General features: G+C 52.8%; 1 protein-coding gene across 1 annotated transcript in view; it reads right to left on the bottom strand.

The window, feature by feature from the left end:
• CASZ1 (castor zinc finger 1) overlaps window positions 1-20,306 on the bottom strand; it is a 78,793-nt gene that overhangs the window by 33,443 nt on the left and 25,044 nt on the right. Inside the window, exons 3-4 of the mRNA XM_010577330.1 lie at window positions 830-1,357; window positions 788-799 (exon numbers count right to left, since the gene is read on the bottom strand). Of these exons, the coding sequence (XP_010575632.1) occupies window positions 788-799; window positions 830-1,357 (540 nt within the window). The remainder of the gene's footprint in view (window positions 1-787; window positions 800-829; window positions 1,358-20,306) is intronic.

Below are 20,306 nucleotides of genomic sequence, written 5' to 3'. Positions count from 1 at the left end.
CCGCTCCCCGGCGCCTCTTCCCGGAGCCGCCCCCGGTCCCCGACGGCCTCGGGGGGCTTTCGCAGGTCCCGAGCCGGCCCGGCCCGTGAAAGCCGGGGGAAGGGGCAGGCCAGCACCTCCGCGGGCAGCAGGGCCGCAGCAGGCACCGGGTTGAAATGCACGATGAGGTACTGGCCTTCTTCCTCCAGCCCCGGGCTCCCGCGGTCGACTCTGATCTCGGGCTTAATTACCATTGTGTAAGATGCGACGTGTGGGCATGAGTGTGTTTACACAACCCTGCCTGCAATGCGCTGCAATGCCATGCGCTACGATGCCATGCGCTGCGATGCCATGTGCTGCGAAACCAGTGTGCGCGTGAATATGCTGCAGCATCCACCTGGGATTTGCCACAAGGGCACGCTCCCCCTTTTTCCCCCCCTCATGTGGAAATACATGACCAGAAAACCAGCACACACCACAGCTATCTCCATCTGAATGGTGTGAAGGAGCCTACGGGGGAGATCTACTCTACCGAGGGATCTGTGGTCCGGAAAGAGCCGTCCAGCCACATCCATCCTAACAAACAGCCCTCTCGGGAAGGGGAGGCTGAAGCAGAGGCAAACTCAGCACGGTCCCAAGAGCAAAATGCCAGGCTTCTGCAAGGGGATTAGGGCTTTCACCCTCCTCCTTGGCTGCCAGATGCAGACAGTATCTGGCATAGACACACAGCAACAGCATCGTCTGTCCCACAGAAAACGCGACCGTGAAGCTGCCCCGCGCAGGGAGGTGGAGGGGGCAGAGGGCTTACCTGAGGCAGTTCCTCCCCCGAGCTTGGAGCCTGTCTCACCACTGGAGGACCGGTAGGCATCGTCCTTTGAGGCCGGCCCGTCTGAATCCCTGTCATCCAAGAAGTTGCCATCCTGCGAGCCCCTCAGAGTGTCCACCTCGTCCCCGTTATCTTCCTCGTCACTGCAGCCCTTGGGCTGCACCATGTAAACCCCCTCAGGGGGCACCTCCACGCTCTCAGCGCCCTTACATTCCTTGCCCTCCGCTCGCCCCAGCAAGGGCTCCTCGTTGTATTCCCCGTTCACCCACTTCTCAATCACCTCCCTCCTTTTGTCCTCCTCAATCTTCTGCACGCGGCTGAGTCCATCTGAAAACTCTGTCCCCAGCTCCTTGGTCCCAGGCTGAGGCAGGTCCTTGTTGCTGCTTTCCCGCTGCGGCCCCTTGTCCGCTCGTGCCTGTTCGGCTCCCCCGTGGTCAAAGACGACCTGGCGGCTCAGCTTGGCACAGATTGCATTTAGCTTCAGGCCGCCTTTGCGCTTGGCAGCCATTGTGGGTTTTCCTGAGGCTGCGTCAGTGCATATAGTTCTTTCAGCTGGAAAGAGAGAGGGGAAAGAAGCAAGGAGGGGCATTAGTGGGATCAGACAACTTGAACCCAAACAGCAAATGGCTGGTCCAAACCCAATGGGCCTTCAGGCATGGCCAGTGTCATCCTCTGAAAGGTGGGACTGCCATCTGTTTCCTAAGCCCTGAGTGAAGCCCAGCCAGGAGAGCCTGGTGAGAGGCATGCTCCGAACCTGCTGGTACCAAAGGATGCCAGTAGCCTCAAGAAAGAGGCATGTATTTATGCTGGGACTGAACAGGGCTCAAAAGGCCCCAAACACCTCAGGCAGGTGAACGTGGTACGGACCAGCCTTTGCTCCTGGCTCAGGCAGGATGTGAAGTCTGTTAAAAGCCTCACTTGCTCTCCCCTTCAGACTGCAGCACCACCTGAGTTTAGGTCCCCAGCTCCATCCCAAATGTGTTGGCTGCCAAAACCACACCAGCCAGTAACTGCACCCGAGCACCTGTAGCAGGGAGAACAGCTTCCCAAGCCTCACCCTAGGGACGGTGAAGAATTCACTTAATGGGGTTTATGTATATTCTCAGAGAAGAGAACCAGTATGCACCAGAAAGAACCAGTACGGAGGACAGTAGCCCTGGAAAGTGTGTGTGCTGGAGCACCAGACTGGTGTGTGGCAGTCCTATGGGAGAAAATCACCTTGGGTTGGTATCAGTTGATCAAGCCCCTTTGCTTGCTCGTTCGCTCGCTCTCGCACACACAGGAAATTCTGCTCTCACACTTCCCAGCACAATCAGCTAATTAGTGTGGGTTTGTTATTTTAATGTAGTTTATTCATATGTGACAGCTAGTAAAGGAGGGGTAAGAGAAAGTGGGGGGAGAAAGGAAGAAGGTAAGGTCTTAACTTCAAGGTCACGGAGAATCTTGAACTAAATGGTCCCTATCAGAGTCACTCGCATAATTATTGCATCAACAATTAACAAGATTCAATCGCAAATAAAAGCAAAGACCTGATTCTAAAGCAGCTGCATTGTCTCATTTCCCTCTTTACTTACAATACCTCTGAGAGACAACCAGACTAATAAGGGTTAAAGGTCCCAGGGCAAGAAACATGCACACAGCCTGGCTCTTCCCCCAGCACGCAGTGCAGAGGCAGACCCTGCTCTGTGTCCCAGGGCTCAGGAAAAGCACCCAATAAAACGCTTGCCGGACACACAAACCACACTACTGGAGTTAGTGTGGGGACATTGCTGGAGGTCTCTCCAAAATGTGCTCTTAGACTTTATGTCGTACTGAAAGAGGGGCCCATCACACAGAGAGCAAACAGAAACCGTCTCCAGACCTTGAATAGTGAGAACAGGTTCCGCCACTGCACAGGAGTCCCTCGTGGCAGCTCAGCCCACACCTCCTTGTCACCAGCACAGAGGTGCTGCTCCACAGAAGCACAGTGAGATTAATCAGACCCCCTACAATGCATCCAGAAGCCATCGTGACAGCCCCTAATCCCATAACATGACAGCCCAATACAAACAGACTGAAACTTTAGACCTGCTGTCCAAGAGCCAGAGAGTGGCTGCTTAGCGTAAACTCCTGACAGCTTCAGACACGCTTCCCTGTCAAGGACTGCAAGAAAAATCCCCCCCCCCCCCGACAAATATATCGGCCCCCCACGCAAAGGGAGGCAAAATGTACTCCTCCACTTTCTGAACACCCGCCCCCCCGGCACTAACACTTACGTGCAATCTATGCTTTCGTGAAGGGAAAGCACATGTTGCCCCCAAACACATACCTCCCCATCTAGAAATTATAGCTGTTCAAGAGCTGTGTGTATGCGCTAGCACACTCCATAAATGTAGTCATACACGTATGGGTTAAAAAGTCCCATCTCCCCAAAATACATTCCCATACATTTCCCCACGCATTTCCCTTTCACACATTCCCCCAACACAGGCACACAGTCCTCACGCATACAGATGGGCACAGGCAGACGCCCATGAAGCTGCAAAAGTCTCTGTGTGCTGGCACCTTCCCTTCCCATCACATTCCCACTCTATTTAGGGCAGAAAGTGAAGGCCAATCCTATGCGCAACTGGTACCACAGAGGGAATCTCGGGAGGCTGCTGTGAGCTCCAACTGGAGCCTGGCCAGGACACCTACAGCTCACGCCTGTATGCTCGGGCGAAGGGCCAGCGGAGCCTCAACGGCTGCAGGTAGTTAGGATGGTGCCTCCCGTGCGGTGCGGTGCCTGCCCAGGGCTGGGGCACTGGGTCAGCACTGAATCACCAGCGCCGCTCTCCCAAATGCTGCCTGGTGATTCCCCGTCCACGTTCTCACGATACCCAGCCCTGCTTAACTGGTGAGATCAGCATCGCTCGCAGCTGGAGATAACTGGGAGGCAGACACACAGCAGCCCAAATCCCCACTGCCCTCCCCCTTTCTGCAATGAGGGCAGGTCCCATTATTCTGGTCTGGAGGTGAGCAGCCAAGTGCGTGCACCAGCCGGCAAATGAATATATAAATATTTATTCAAAGGAAGAGAGGAACAGACCTTCCCGAGGCTGCACTTGCCGCATACGCAGCAACTCCAGGGAGCCTGCAACTTGTCTTCCATTGCTGTTCCTGCCTCCTTCCACCTCACACACCCTGGCTTTGCCCCTCTGCCTCCCCAGCTTCTGCCCCCCAGGTCCTGCCCTTCCCTTCTGCATCTTTCCTGTCCCTTCTCCTTGTGACTGGGAATTTTTTTGAGCACAGCAATGCTGCTCTAACATTTTGAGAATCTTTTCCTAAAGTCTAAGTTAAAAATAAAGCAAGTTCTGAAAACGTACCTTTTCCCTGATCTATAAAACTAACGCCCCCAGAGACCTTCCTGAGATGGGATTTGCTCTGTAGTACCAGGGCTCTTACATATCTGCATCCCACCTATGCATGTATGGCTGCAGGGAATCAGAACTCCCAGCTTCTTCTGCCAACCTTGCAACCAACTCTCCACAAGCCCAGACACATCATTTTATCTTTCCATTGCCTTATTTCCTTGTCTATGGAATGGGAGGGACGTTACCTATATCAACATTTCTGTTCCCCTCTTTTAGCCTTTCAATTTCAAAAGCAGAAGGGAAACCCTTCTTACAAAGAAACGCTCAAGATGGCCATCAGGCCAGAGGGGACCAGAGCATCTGTGTTTCGTTCACTCAGGCAGAGGGAGAGGAATCGAGCTGCTGAATGAGGGACCCTCGTATCTGCCTGAGGTCGGGCCTGCCAGGCAGGGAGGGACCCCTGAAGCCAAGCAGAGGCTCCCTCCCCCCAGGCCGAGCTCCCCACCCCAAATCACCCTGCGTCTCCATCGCACTGTTTAAAGATTCCAGGCTAAGTAAACATCCCCCTTCATTTTCTTCGTCTAAATAGAAATGTTTTGATTTCACATCAATCTGAGGAAGCCGTTTATAACCTGAGCCTGTCACACAGACTTTTCATCTCTGCCCAGGACAAACTCTCCCACATGCTCTATTTACACTGAGCACTTCCTCTGAAAACAATGCCACCGGGAGTTTACTTCGCTTGCCCCCTCCCCACACCCTGCGAGGAGACACCAGCTCCCTCCGCTCTGCACCCAGCCCCGTGGCATCTTGAGAGCAAACCTCCCTTTGCAGAAAAGGTACGGCTTGCCGCGACCAGGCCTGGCAAGGAGGAGGACAAAACTCACCTTGCCATTTCGCTGCCTTGTCACCCCTTGAACTTGCTGCCGACAAGGCCAGGTAGCTGCCCCCGCCGCCCCTCTTTCCCCCGGTCCCCATGTGCTGCCAGCACCCCGTGTGCAGCCCCAGGCTCTCTCCCTCCGCGCAGTCCCCGAAGTAGCACTTTCTCACCCATGAACTCCACAGTGGGGTGCTGCCAAGGTGGGCACAGCTTAGCTCTGCTTCCCCCCAAGGGAGAAGAAGGGCTGTGGGGGGCACACCATGTGCAGGAACGAGGGGCTTTGCAGCGTCGACAGAAATAGGACATCCCAGCCAAGGGGCAAACTGCGCTGCAAAGAGAAAGTCTGGCTTTGCAGAGAAAGGAAAAGAGAGCCAAAGTGAAAAAGGGGCATGCGGGAGCTGGATGAACCAGCTGGCACGGGTGGAGGTGAAGGGGCCCCGACTATGTGGCTGGAGCTTACTGGTGTGGAAGGAGCTGGGGGTGCAGCGGGGACCCCCGCCGGATGGGGCAGGCGCTGAGGAAGGGCAGGAGAGGAGGGGCAGGAGGGCCCATGCTGTGGGGAGAGGGGTGCTGGCTGGGGAGGGACGGCACGCTGTCACTTCAGAGGGCCGGGTACGTCGAACAGATGGAGCTTTCATATTCCTATTGAAGAGTTTTAAGCCCAGCTGAGCAGCTCCGTTCAAGAGGGAGGTCCCAGTGCCAGCTTTCCAGGAGCTGCAAGCTCTCATTCGATTAATTATTAACGGCATTATTTGGGGCGGGGAGGTGGAGGGAAGGAGGGCCAACATGCTGCACAGTCCTTTTCTTTTTTAACCACTGTGGTGCAAGCTTGACTGGAGAGACTCCAGTCTGTCCAGGAGCCCCAAAGAGGGAGGGCAGCACAGCTCGCTGGGGTGGGGGGTGAGGATGCTGCATGCCAGAGCCTCTTCACACTTGAGCTGCGGTCCCTAAGATGGAACCAAACCTTCACAGCAGAAGGCTGCTGGGGCATTGGGAACGTGCTTCCCCAGAGCAATGCCCTGGCAGTGCCCAGCTACATGCTGGGAGGAGGCAGGGAAGGCAGCCAAACGCTCAGCCCCTTCCAGAAAACATTTCCCCTCCAGCACGGCTCGTGCATTATCCCAGCCAGGGCCAGGGCAAAGGCAGCAACAGTCCAGGCATGGCCCGCGATGTGTGAGAGTGGATTTAGTGTGTATATTTTCCCCTCTTCAGTTTATCAATAAAACATTTTATTGCTTTTAGCCCAGGAAATGACCTTGGATTAGTGGATGCTGTCTCTTCTGGCTGACCTTGGGGAGTTCACAAAGGCTCTTTAACAACCTCCTCTGCCCTGCAAGCATGGATCCCGCCTGTGCGTGCCTGCGTGAAGCCGGGGAAAGCCCTTGGTGCGAAAGTCGGACCTGACAGGCTCCAGCTCAGCACTGGGCAGGGAGGAGAAGGAGAATCAAAGACGTGGGAGGAGAAATGAAGCGAGCAGCCAGGGCATCCTCACCGAAGCGCTGCCAGCTACGCTCCCTGCTTTCCCATAACCGTCAGGGCTCTCACCACACACCCCATCCATAAACCGTGGAGGAAAAGCAGGGGACTCCGCTGTGGTCCCCATGGCCAGCACTTGTCAGAGTGCAGTCTGGCTGCATTCAGCACTGCTTGACCTTCTCCTGCGACTGCCACACTGGCATCTCCAGCTGTACAAGAGGCTGCTTTTCCCCCTATTTCCAGCTCCCAGAGCCTGGTTTGACCGTGGCCCAAAGAGGCAGACACCAGTACCAGTTCCCTTCAGCGAGCCTGTCCTGCTTCCCTTTGCTCAACCTCCTCAGCTGCAGAGTTAAGCTGTAATTTTCTGGTGACAGTGAGGGGCAGCATACAGAAACCAGCACTGGGCAGTGAATGACAAAAGTCATCCTGAGAGGAGGGGGAAGCAACGGGGCTCTGGAGATCCTGGTGCCCTGCACTGGGGCTGCCAGCCAGCTGGGAGGCTCCTGTTTCCCACCTGGCTACTTGGCTGCTTTGGTGCTGCTGCCAGGGTTTCTCTGGAGAACACCTCATGAACACTGGGAGCCCCCCCTTTCCCGAAACAGAAAATAGCCACATCATCTCTGAATGGTGTGTATTTTCAGTGTAGCAATGTAATTATGGAGGGAGGGAATGGGAGAGGAGAAACCGAGAGGAATTTTCCTCCTCAAGAGAACAGAAACTGCAAGTAAAGACGACTAGGGCTGAGCTCTAAGCCAGAGCAAGGTCCCCACACACTGCAGGGCAAAGCCTGCAAGGGTGCTGCAGCAAACGGCCCATCCTATCAGGCAATCCTCCTTGCTGCCCTCCGCTGTTAACACAAGCCTCCCTTTCCAGCCATGTCTTCTCCCAGTGTCCCCCTGCAGTGTCCCCTAGTACTGGGCACAGAGGGTCCCCATACTCTCCTGCAAACACCCCCAACTCTTCTTGTGCCGCATACAGAGGCAACCCCTCCTGGCACCACAGCCACGCAAGCTCTGCCCTGGCACAAGATCCCCCTCCCCAGAGCACGCTCCCAGCCCCCAGGTGCCTGTTTTTTCCAGTCGCGTCCTCCTGAAGAGCGAGCCCTAAAGTGTTAACGGCGATTGGTGAAATGGCACAGCAGATTGCTACAATAAATAATTTACTGATATTTATAAATATTCAAATCAGCAGGCTTCAGAAATTGAAAGGGGGGGGCTGAGCTGACGGGGAGGAGGGGTGTTTAGGGAGGGGAGGGGGGGCTGACATTAATTCCCAGGCTCTCCAAATTCATTTGAGAACTGTTTCTCATTTCAAACAAATATTAAATCTTTTGGTGTCAAGCCTCCAAAATAAAATATCAAATAGAAAGTCACGACCCCCTGGGTGGCCGATGCCTTGTCTGCCATGATGCTGGGCGCCTGTGGCCCTGTCCCCTCGGACAGCCAGCCGCTGAGGGAATGATGGCAGCCTGCACCAGCAAGGTGCCTGTGCGAGAGCAGAAGCCCACCCAGCCACACCTGTAACGCAGCCCACCACACACCAACCAGCATATGAGACAGGAATTCCCATTCCTACCACCTACAAGACCTTGCCTTCATCTTCCATCGGATCTTCTAAATCCCATTGGGAAGAAAGGGCTGAACGTCGGAGCAATGAAGGTGGAGCCAGGACTCCCGACTCCACCCTGGGAACATGGCCTTGTGGCAGAAACAGAGCAAGGGGTCAGGGCTCCTGACTTTCACTCCTTGCTCTGGAAGGTAATTTGGTTATAGTGGTTTAAGCTGGGGGTTAAAAGCCAGGACTGCTGGCTTCCAGCCTGGTTTCCAATCATGGTGCAACCGTCAGTCTCCCCAGCTTTCTGTGCCTTAGTTTCCCCATGCAGAGGAGGAGGAATGAGGATGATTTACCCACCCAGCAGGCTGAACCCAGCCAGGTTTACTTGGTGCTTTGAGATGTCCTTATCAGCAGTCTGTCGCTGTGCTGGATTGTTACTAACTGAGTCTTTTCCACCTCTGAGCATCCTCCTGACCCCTTAGATGGCCGAGGGAGATGATCCTGTGTCCTCCCCTGGACCACCCCATTGGTAACGCAAGGCTCCAGCATGGGGTGAATTTCCCCTAGATGAGTAATGGCTTTTCTAATGCACGGGCAGGCTGTCAGCTTCCCTACTCCCAGTGTTTTATGGGTTTAACTGAACGGCTCTGAACTCCCTAGTAAGAAATAAAGTTATCCCTCAGCGTCCCTTCTAAACATTTCACTCAGTGCAAACGGTGTTTAAGAAAAATGAGGACATATTTCTTCTTAAGGATGCAGTATCCCCCTTCAGAGGCCTAATTTATGCCATATATCACTGGCCAGGGAGAGAAAGGCAGCACAGACCTCACACTAGGAGTGAGCTGGCCCTAGCACAGCCCAGGCACAGACGCTCCTGCTGCAATGGTGCAGTGGGCTGCAACTCAAAGTCCTCCAGAGTCCGCAGAGTCCCCGCTGGAGATCAGAGCCCGGCTGGCAGGCAGCAGAGCAGGACGGACACCTGCTAACACTCAGCACTGCGCTGCCTCCTCGGCTGCCGCATCGGCCCTCTCCCACTGCAGAGACCTCCTCACCTGCACCGCGCCAGCCTGCGTGGACCCCGTCCTCCTCACCCTGCCCCAGCTCAGCCCCACTTGGGGCTCTTCTCCCCTGCACGGCTGAACTGCGACAGCCTCCACACTGGCCCCGGTCCCTCGCACTGCGCCGGTCTCTGCGACACTGCCTTCTCACCTGCCACTGACCTGCTCTGCTGCCGCTCGACCAGCTCTTCACAGGCATTTGGCACAGCTGGTGGGGAAAGTGGTTCAACTGCGAGCAAGGACAGGACTAATCCTTCTTCACAGCTCTTTAGTAACGCACGCCTGAACCTTTTCCTGAGCAGATCTCAAAAATGATCCTAACTGTGCTTTGATCTTGTCTACCCCCAGCCTCCTTACTCTGAGAGCCACTACGGCTCTGCTGCTCGCCCCCGAGCACTGAGACAAAGCTCCTCGCCTCTGTCCTTCCCTTCGCCCCGCTCTGCACTCACGTACCCTGAACCTCCAAAGGACAAGAAATAAGCCCCTCCTTCTGCATACAAGTAACACAGGGAACTTCCAGAATTAACAAAAGGAGCAGACTGGAAAGAAGAGGGGAAAAAAGTGAGTAACGGGAGTCAGGAACTCTGGTTCTGCTCCCTGCTCTGCCACTGACCTGCTCCTTCTCTTCCAGCAATTAACAGCATGCAGGCTCCCCTTCTGCCCTTGACCTGCTGGGTGTCTTCAGATGGTCAGCCATCTGGGCAAAGATTTCTTGCCTAGCTTAGTGGGCCCAGTATCTTGTTTGCAGTTTTAGGTGCTACTGCAATTCAAGTAACAGCAGAGGAAAAGCACTGATTCAGGACAGTTTGAAAATCCTCAAAAAGCTCAAAAGTCCCTTGCGTCCTGTAGCCAACTTTCTAGTTCATCTGTCAATGCAGGATCTTTGATGAGACATTTCAACAGTTTCCTCCTCTTGGTCCCATGAAAACCTGCTCTCGGAGCTCCAGCCTAACGCAGCGAGCAGGGTCTTGTGGCTCCCCAGGCTAAGAGAGGCTGCTCCCTTGAAGCCTCCTGTCTTCAGAGGCTTTCTTTCAGATAACGTAAAGCCAAGAGGATTGGCTTTTCTGATCCAGTTTCTCCTCCTTGTGTTATTTATTTATTTATTATTAATTTTTTAGTCCAGTTAAAAGGTTTACTATTCAGACGAGCCTAAGTGGCCTCACTCAGCCTAAGTAACTCCATAAATCAAGCAGAACTGCTAACATCTACATCACAATCCCGCCATCAATCTCCCCACTGGTTGTGAAGAAAACTGAGGGGAAACAAGCAAAAGGGAGAGTGAAGAGTAATAGCTCATCACCATCAGGTCCCTGCAGGCTAGCTGTGGCCCTTGGAAAACTCCCTATGAAGCCAGACATGTTGTCAGGGCAACTAAATGCAAACACGGTGCCTAACTTCACCTCTCCATAGACACGCATGCACACTCCTGGTGCTGTGCCAGGAGGACACGGTGGACGCAGAGAGAGGGAGGGAAGGGGTGGTGGAGAGCAAAGAGGGCTGGGAGAGCCTCCGGAGCAGGGCCAGCCAGCCCGTGCAGGAGCCAGCTCCCAGGGAATGAAGAACTAGCCAAGACGTGAGCCTCTTTGAAATGTTGCACTGACCCCTTTGTAAACGCTGAGACAGGGCAGGGGGTGCAGTGAAACACTGAGGTGGTAGAGAGGGAACCAGACTTAGCTGCAAGTACCTGACACTGGGGGAATAAAAAGGACCTGGGAGAGACAACAGGTCTCTTAAAGGACACAGATTCCGAAGAGAATTGCTAAAAATTTCATCAGTCCCTCTTGGTGACTGTCTTTAATGAGTTACTTTACAGAGAACCCAAACCCACCATGACCAAAGTCAGTGGAGAGCAGCTCCCTGGCTTCAGGCCAGGCTCAGGGTCATCCCTAATCGAGGGCAGGGGTTAAGTGAGCCACCTCCTAAAAAAGGGTCCCTCCAAACCCTGTTGGTAGTTGGTAGGCAGTTTAAGAGCAATCTGCAATCCCTTTCAACACCCTTAAGCTCAGACCCAACAAAGAATGCAGACTCCTAATTAATTGCAGTGGGAAGTCAGGAGCTAAATGGGAGTTGGGAGCCTGAATGCTTGTTGCATCACTAAGAAACACAGGGCCAGAAAAAGTTCATTATTGTGGTCTTTCAAGGTCCTGCAGAGTAAATCAGTGTGTTAGCCTGCACAAGGTAAGTGAGACTTTAGCAAGAGCTGCATGACAGAGAGCAAACTAGACCATCGTAGCCTTCCAGCTTGTGCTACGTCCTCCCCACAGCCCCCGACTGCTGCCTGAGCTATATGTGATCAGGTAACATGCTCTGGGCTTGGCATGCAAAGGGGGCACTCGGATCCCTTAGAGGTTTCTATAACCCCCAAGTGGGGCTGGGAGTCTTTTGTGAACCCACAGAGCAGGCACCCATCACACACAGCACTGCAAGTTCAGGGGCTCTTTAATCCCCGGGGATGCCTGGCACCTGCAAATACTGCGCAGCATGGTTAGGAGAAATGCTTGTCCGTCCTGTTTGTGTGGAAAAGGCTCACGGTCTGGCCAGAGCAGAGCAGAGCTGAGCTCTGGTGTGAAAGCAGTGGGTCATCCCTGAGCTTGTTAACTCAGCAGTCCTGTAAGAGCGGCATGGGAGAGAAACCCCACCAGCTGGGCTGTGGGGGCACTCACCCCACACTTCGCACTGCTCACACCGACACTAATTCTCTGTCTTGCCTTTTGCTGCTCTTTCTTCTGGTCATTAGGGCTCATCTTCTTATCTCTCCTGTCCTCGTGAGCCCAGCCATGCGCTAGTGCTATCACTAATTGCAAACACCCATCAGTGGGAACACACACGTGTACAAAAACGTGGCCGTGCAGGTGCACTATCACATGCAGAGGCACACATGACCCAGCACACAAGCACACGCAATCGCATACCCATGCCTGTGCTCATGAAACGGTACGCACACAGAACACATGCTAATGCATGCAACCGTCTAGGTACCTGTGACTGTACAAGTATTACATCCGCACACCGCAATACACAGACAGATACCCAGCGTATGCACCTCCCCAGAGGCGCACACCCGCACGCACCGAGCTCTGCTCAGCCCCGCACACACGGTGAGCACCCACATCCATACAGCCCACCAGCAGCCACACATGCAGACGCACACAGGCAGCCACCCGTGCGAGTGCAGAGCACCCCGCGTGCACTCTCACACACAGACACACTCGCACGCACGCACGCTTTCAGCACAAGCCCGCATGCCAGGAGCGGTTTATTCTGCAGCTTGGAGTGAGAAGACAGTGGGCTCCCAGCCGGACCCTGCAGACAGACTCGGCAGCAGGGACAGACACACTCCCCATCCCACCAAAGAGCCCCTCTTTACCCCCAGCCCATCTGCACCTCACACCTTAAGGCAAAAAGAGCATCGGTGAGTGTCTCATTGGAGCTGGCGTCCCAGCGGAGTGTGTGTGCCGGGCAGGGGATCTCTCCCTCTCCCTCTCTCTCTCTCTTCCACTCGCATCTTTTCATGAACTCTATTTCTCTTTCCTTTCTGAAAACAACTGAGCTGTAAATACTGTTTAACCTTCTTCCCCCCTTCCCCCCTCCCCTCCGCACTATAAAAACACAAATATGCCATAACTCAGCTGGCTCAGCCGCCGCGCCTCCAACATGCCCTGCTCCAGGCCTCTCAGGAAGGTCATAACAAACGACTTTCCGATTCAGTGCTCCTGAAATAATTTTGTGTATTAAAACCTGAATCTGCACTTTCTGGACCGAAAGCCTCTCTTAATTATGGCAAGCGTCCTTGGGATGGACAGTGATCCTTCACTACAGCACCGCTAACCAACCGGAGAGGCAGCCGGCTCCGGCTCCCCACCACCACCTCCTCCCGCTGCCCCCTCCCACCACCACCCAACCCACGGCCCCCCTTGCTCCCTCGCCCCCCCGCCTTCCCTTTGCCCAATCTGTTTTCAAAGTGTGTCTGTCCTTTATTAAATTGTTTTCTTTTCCACATTATCAGTTGCCATGGAGACCTCATCTCTCGGATTATTTGAATTTCATTATATCTATTGATTTGGGAGCATTTCATCTTTTTTATTGTTTTTCTGTCAATTTTCAAAACGAATAACCATCTAATTTGCGTCAGTGCTGATTATGTTTGTCCCTCAATAGAGGTCGGCAGCTGCGTCGGGGAAACAAATCAATGGGAAACCATCATAAACCTCCCCAGTACAATCTCCAGGATATGTGGGTGACATTCCACGCCTGCGAGAAACACTCATCATATCCAAACTTCTTTCTTTCTTTTCTTTTTTCTTCTCCCCTCTTTTTTTTTTTTATTTCCCCCTCACAGCTAGCTCCACTGGCCAGTGGCGGGTCACATTTAAAATCATATTTATTTTACACACATACATGTACAATTTTGGACGCATCACATTTTCAGACAGGGAGGGGACAAGGGTGAGAAGAGGGGGAAGGAATTTTTTTTTTTGTAAGAAAGAAGGGAAGAAAAGGATGACGAGGGAAAGAAAAAGGAAAAGTGGATCGGGATTGCAAATTGCTTACTATGTTTTTTTTTTAAATAATTTATGCAATTTTAAGCATTTATGTATAAATTTTTTAATAAGCCACCCTGGAGCAAAATAGCCATTAACATCCCGACGTCCTTCTGTCCAATGGGCTCGTGTGCAGGATCAATTTCCGAGAGTACTTTCCTTTTTTTTATGACATGATAAAATGCTTTTAAAGCAACTTACACAAATATGGAAATTTTTTTCCCCTCCTCTTTTTCTTTTTTTTTTTTTTTTTTTTTTTTTTTTTTTTTTTTTAATAACAGCCTCCACTTATTCACCGGGGAGAGCGAGCAAGCGAGCGAGAGTGTGTGCGTGTGTGCTGGGGAGGGCAGTTGGCAGAAGGATAGACCCAGCCCTAACTGGAACGGACCTGCCTGTCCTTCTAACAAGGGCATAAACTTTCATTAGCGATGCACACAGTCAAAGGCAATTTAGGGAAACGCGCTGTACAGAAAAGGAAAACCTCAGCGTTTTTTATACAGCGGCTCCTTGGCTCCGTCCAGGGGGCTCTATCCTTGAGCTCAGCTTGCGCTCTCCAACCAAAGTGACCCCACCGGCCATGGGGGAGGCAGGAGCAGGGGCCGGGGGGAAGAGGCTGGGGCTGCTCTCGGGGACGCTGGTGCCCAGCAGTGCCAGCCTCGGCCCCTCGCCTCGGCCCTGCCAGCAGCCTGCACGCCCCGCAGCTGGGCCAGAGAAGCCAGTCAATATTAATGTCTTGCTGGAACCCACCGGTCCTACAAGAGGCCCAGAGGTATCTGTTGCTCTGCCCACTGCAGAGCTTCGCCCCTCCGACGGGCTAGTCCTCCCCAAAGGTCTCTATTTTGGGTTTCCGCACACTGACAAGTAGCTTGCAGCCGCTCGATGCCCCTTTGGGGCATTAGTTACAAGCTGGCTCTGCCCAGACCAGACAGATGTGTCGCTGCTGCTCCTGTTTCCACAGGGTATACAGGCTAGTTATTTTTGCAGCTGGGACATGTTCAGCCTCACACAGGAACCTGGAAAATGCCATTCCTAAAGGGATGGCTCCTGCCACTGGCCCCGTGAGCAGGCACAGCTCTGCGGAGGAGGGACGCGAGCACACGGCTGGAGTGAGAGCAGGCCAATACGAGGGGGCTTCAGCAGGGTCTGAAAGTCACGACCACACGCTGGAAATGAAACAAAACTATTTCTCCAGGTAGCAGTTCCCTTGGCCCTCTGTCTTTGGGGTTGAAGCTTATGCACCCTGAGCCAGATATACATTATACATGCCCAAGTGTGGGAAGTCCCTCTGCATGTTCCTATTATTTGCTTCAACATGAAGCCCTGACACTGTTTTTTCTACAAGAGTAGATTTCTTTACCTTTTTGTATGACACACTTCCAGAGATAACACAGACCTATGAATTTAATCCTACTGACAGCAGGCTTACTGCTACCTTACACAGACCCCTGCGTGCTCCCAACCACGTGCAGCCCTGGTGCAGGCTCACCCCAGCCGCACAGTGCTGGCCAGCACAGAGCTGTGCACACACCTGCCCCATATGCAATGTTTGTGGGTATTTGAACTAAAGCAGAGGTTAAAAAAAAAAAGAAAAAAAAAATTCAAGGGACAGCCAATGCTCAGCTGGAAAAACACAAAGTGCCGAGAACAGCAAACCCAATCAATAACAATCACAACCCCAGCAGCGGGCGAGGAAAGCGTGAACCGTTTTGGCCTGCTCCCTGCATGCTCACCCACTTGGGAAAACACAGTCCCCCGGAGGGCCATGATTTCATCCCCTCCCACTCCACCCTACATTCACCCTCACCAAAAAGCTTTACAGAGTACAAGTCCCCAGGGCTCCTGTTTCCGTCAGAAACTCAGCAAAGAAGAGAGAGGGTCCCTGCACAGAGGAACAGGACTCCTGGCAATGAGCTGGCACCTGAGGAAGGTTCTTGATGCTATGAAAGGCTCTGCTTCCAGCAAAGTGCTCCTTACAGCCCTCATCCTCCTAACCTCCCCTCCCCTCCAAAGTTTTGCCCTTTGTGTCCCCCTTCCCCTCCCAGCTGCCAGCCTCAGCCTTAGTGTGCTCCTCCTCTCCCCTCTTCCTTCCTCAAGTTCCCAACACCATCCCAGCTTCCTCCTTCCCAACGTCTCCCAAACCTCTTGTGCCCCAGTCTGCACCCCCATACCCTCCTCGCACCTCTCTTCCCTCAGTCCCTGTGGGCTACCACCCACAGCTGGGAGAGAAAGCTGTGCTGCCCAAGGACCAGCACCCCCAGGGACCAGTGACCCAGAGGAGGGGGAAACATGAAACCTGTCAGGGAGAAGGTGGGAGCTCTCCCTTCTCCCGGTCTTGCGTCACTCCTCACCCAGCTGTACAGATTTGGGGGATTTCACTGTAGCAGCAGAGAGGTCAGCAGGAGTTGAAGGTTTTCAGATCATATATATCACTCTATATGGTCTTGTCTATAGTGAGTGCTAAATATAACCAAGCCAAACCTGGAGGTGACTTCAGTGCTTTTATGCAGGGACATCAGCCACTGCACAGGCCCCCTTTGCTACCTCGAAGCGATACAGATGTCAACAGTCACAATCCAAAATCGAGGACGCCTGTGAACCCTCTGTCCTCCCACTGCCAAGACTATGAGCCAGGTTTTCTCTCTCTCCCCCTTTCCCTCTCTCAGGTGTCCATAATAGTTCCTCCTTTTGAGTGGTGACCAGTCAAAATAAGGCAGCATTTTCTAGCTTCAAGGTCCATTTTTCCACGAGATGTTGGACTCTCTTACCTATGGCATGCCAGCATCTGTTTCAGCACAGCTACTTAAAAAACTTGAACAGTGGAAGAAGCTCTGAATAGATGGGGAAAGTCTCTTGTGTGGGTCAGAATAATTAGACTGAGCTCAAATTGGCTTTACGCATCTGCTGCTGCCTCTGAGCAAAATCAAGCCATGTTGCTTCCATCAGCATCTCTCCACTGTTAGCCTTACCCCGCAGAACAGAGGGGACCACATACTGCCTTGTATAGGGCATCTCTGGGAACAAGACTTGCTTCAACAGAAGCCATAAAGCCTCCTTATCCAGCTATCATTAAAGCCAAGAGAAGAGAGGCCAGACAGAGAGATTGAGATGAGCCATTTCCCCAACAAACTTGCTTCCCTTTTTCATTCGCTTCTTTCTTTTTTTTCCCCCTTTAACTGTCATTAAAATAACAAGTTTCTGTTACAGTCTAAACATTCCCACATTGTATAAAGGGTTATGTTACACTAGAGTCACTGCCGGGCCCAGTGTTTGCACAGAAACCTCACTGCAGGTCCCCCCTCCTGACGAAGTGACTTATTAAAGTTTAAACAGTAATTAACAGAACAATAAAAATAAAGGGATGTTTGGGGAGTCGTAGTGCACACAGGGTTTTTGGCAGTGCCAGCACTTTTCAGTGCCCTGTGCTGGCAGAAAAAACGGCTGCAAAACCAGTGGGAGAGATCGTGTGCTCGAAGCCAGGAAGGGGCTGCGGCGAGGCCAAGGTGCGATCCCAGCCCCAGCACGAGGGTGCGGAGAACAGCAGACAGCAGGATGCGAGGGAATGGTATGGTGCAACTGGGGAAAAGATGCTGAAGGGTCACTTGGCAGGACACTGAGTCGGATTCAGTGCTCGCTACCAGCCCTGCACTCAGTCTGCGCGAGTACATGCCAGACAGCACCAAGAGCCTCTGGTGCCTGTTCCATTCTATTGAGATGGCCTGGACAAGCCCCCAAAATCTGAGTTTGGGGAATTTTGTCTCTAAAACCAGACCTGGGCTTTGGGGAAGTAGCTCCTTTACTTTAAAGGAGACTGGCAGAGAGGAAACAGCAACAACAGAGCAAACCCCTGAGAAACTCTTGCAACAGGGAGAGCTTCTACAAGAGACCCAAAGAGCAGCCCCCTTGCTTGGGAGCTTTAAAACCAAACAGGAGAAGGCATCTTGTAGGGACCAATCCTGCCCTGGCCCTGTGCAGGTGTGGGGAGCTCTGAGCTGCAGATCCAACAGGGTATTAGTAATTCTGGAGTCATTCCCTCCTGAAATGCAGTCAGAGCCAGGACCACAGGGCCAAACACTAGAGCCTAATTCGCTATGCAGGACCACAACCCCGTCTCTCCCACCAGAGCAGAACTTTTTCAACCTATGTGAAATGGGATAATCAGGGTTCCCTTTATAGGAGCAAAACTGCTTTTCTTCTGTTTTGTTCCCATCCCAGTTGCCTGCCTTGCCCAGGATGAGCTCCAGAGCATGTGGGTAGAATTTAAGCTTAGGTTGTCAGCCCTCCCTGTTACCCAACATGCAGCAATGCAGAAAGATCTCATTTGAAGATATTTTTGGTGCCTATTGTAACTATTCTCAAATGTTTGCCTCAGTAGCTCACAGTGCTAGTTGGCTCTAGCCCTGATGTGTGACTCAGTACACATAGCATTGTGCAGTCCCATGTTTGCTAAATCTCTTCCAATACAACTGCTCAGTTTGCAAATAAAAAGACAGCTCCATAAGGGTGGATCTCCTGTGCAGAGTGAACTCAGGGAGTGCTGCCTTGAGCCCTCTCCCACAAAGCCCTCCCCCAAGTCTGGTACTCTGCACCCCAAGCCAGCCAGCCCAGCCAGGCAGCGGCGTGGCTCTCACCCAGGCTGGGGAGCTGCCCCACTGCTGCGAGGATGCACGTGGAGACTGTAGAACCAGCTGCTCCCAGTCTGCCTACAGCCTCCCTTCCCTCCTCTGCTTGGGTGCAGGAGGAGGAAAATTCTCCCAGACTCTGCTGCTGACGGAGCCTGTGGCAGCTCTGCGAACAACCACAGGAGATGCCCCGAGAAGTCCCAGTATTGCACCAGTACAAGTCATCCAGGTGAGGACACTCGGACCCGGCGTGCCTGCTCACACCTCCAGGAGGCTAACCTGCCAGCTCACAGTCATGCACTGGTCCTGTAAATTCATTCTGCAATGACAATGTACTCCAAATGCCACAGGCTTAGCTTTAGAGCAGTCCATGAAGTTGATTCCTCCTCTTCAGTTCCCTTGCTAGTAAGGGGGACTCTGTCTTCTGCTTTCTCAACGGTGAACTAATGAGCTTGTTTCTGCAGCTGCTATATTGGCACTGCAGGGCAAAGACACATTTCAAGCTTCTCAAAGTCAACAGGTCTCATTCTACTTCCAGCAGCTCAGTGGTATCCAGCTCAACACTATCACTTACTGGCAAATATCCACCAACATGAAAAAAGACACAAACGCTGACGAGGGATCCTGGCTACTCTGCTGCTCCTGCCCTCCCACCAACAAACACCACCAAGTCCCTGAGTCCTCACTCACTGAGCAACCCATTTCCCAGCCTTCGCTCTCTCCATCTGCTGTTCCACCAAGGCCAGGAGGAGAAGCCACCTCCAGACACCGCGGAGGAAAGGGATTTGGGGACAGTGAAAGCGCAGAGCAGCGGTGGGTCAAGGGTCCCTGCAGACACTGCAGCTGCTGGCTCCCTGCTGGCAGCTCCTGCCCCAGGATGGGGAATCACTGCCTTTGAATCGATAATCCTCAGCCTCATGCAGAACTCCTTCCACCAAAAGACAACTGTGACTGGGATCCACTGGCTTTCCTGAGGGCAGACCGGCCCTACAGGAACATTTTCAAGTCCTCTGTAGTCTAGAGTAAATAGCAGGGATAGTCATGATTTACTCCATAGTCTGGGAAAGGAGAGAGCTCAACTCCCAAGAACCGAAGGAAAGTGTTAAAAATGTGACTTCCCAGGCAATTATCAATGGTGATTTTTAATAAGCTGTTTTCTAGCCACTGGAGGAGCATGGGACATGGGGGAATCAGCTGTTACAAATCTGAAGTCTGAGCCAGCAGTGTGCCCAGGTGGCCAAGAAAGCCAATAGCATCCTGGCTTGTATCAGAAATTGTGTGACCAGCAGGACTAAGGAAGTGATTGTCCCCCTGTACTCAGCACTGGTGAGGTCGCACCTTGAATAGTGTAGCGAGGGTCCCAAAACCGAACATGAGAAAGCCATTGAGGTGCTGGAGCATGTCCAAAGAAGGGCAATGAAGCTGGTGAAGGGCCTAGAGCACAAGTCTTATGAGGAGCGGCTGAGGGAACTGGGGTTGTTTAGCTCTACAACTACCCGAAAGGAGGTTGTAGCGAGGTGGGGATCAGTCTCTTCTCCCAAGCAACAAGCGACAGGACAAGAGGAAATGGCCTCAAGTTGCACCAGGAGAGGTTTAGATTGGGTATTAGGAAAAATTTCTTCACCGAAAGGGTTTTCAAGCATTGGAACAGGCTGCCCAGGGAAGTGGTGGAGTCACCATCCCTGGAGGTATTTCAAAGATGTGTAAGATGTGGTGTTTAGGGACGTGGTTTAGCGGTGGACTTGGCAGTGCTAGGTTAATAGTTGGACTTGATGATCTTAAAGGTCTTTCCCAACCTTACCGATGCTACGATTCTATGAATTCAGCCTAGGTGTCAAAGGTGCTGGTTTAATAAGCCATGAGGCGAGCCTGCACTAGCAGCAACAGCCCTGCAAATGAGTGCCAGAGCCGGGGGCTGGCATATCAGGGTTCAGAATTAATGAAAACAAGACCTTGGCAACCTCAGTGATTTTACTGCATTCTGGTGTAAACTGATAAACTTGCATGGTGCTCCAGGAAGGATGTGAGATGGAAGGAAGGG

The sequence above is a fragment of the Haliaeetus leucocephalus genome, unplaced genomic scaffold (genome assembly GCF_000737465.1).
Source record: "Haliaeetus leucocephalus isolate CR32 unplaced genomic scaffold, Haliaeetus_leucocephalus-4.0 Scaffold556, whole genome shotgun sequence".
NCBI lineage: Eukaryota > Metazoa > Chordata > Aves > Accipitriformes > Accipitridae > Haliaeetus > Haliaeetus leucocephalus.
The sequence above is the reverse complement of the archived record's forward strand: the minus strand, read 5'-3'. Positions and strand labels throughout refer to the sequence as shown.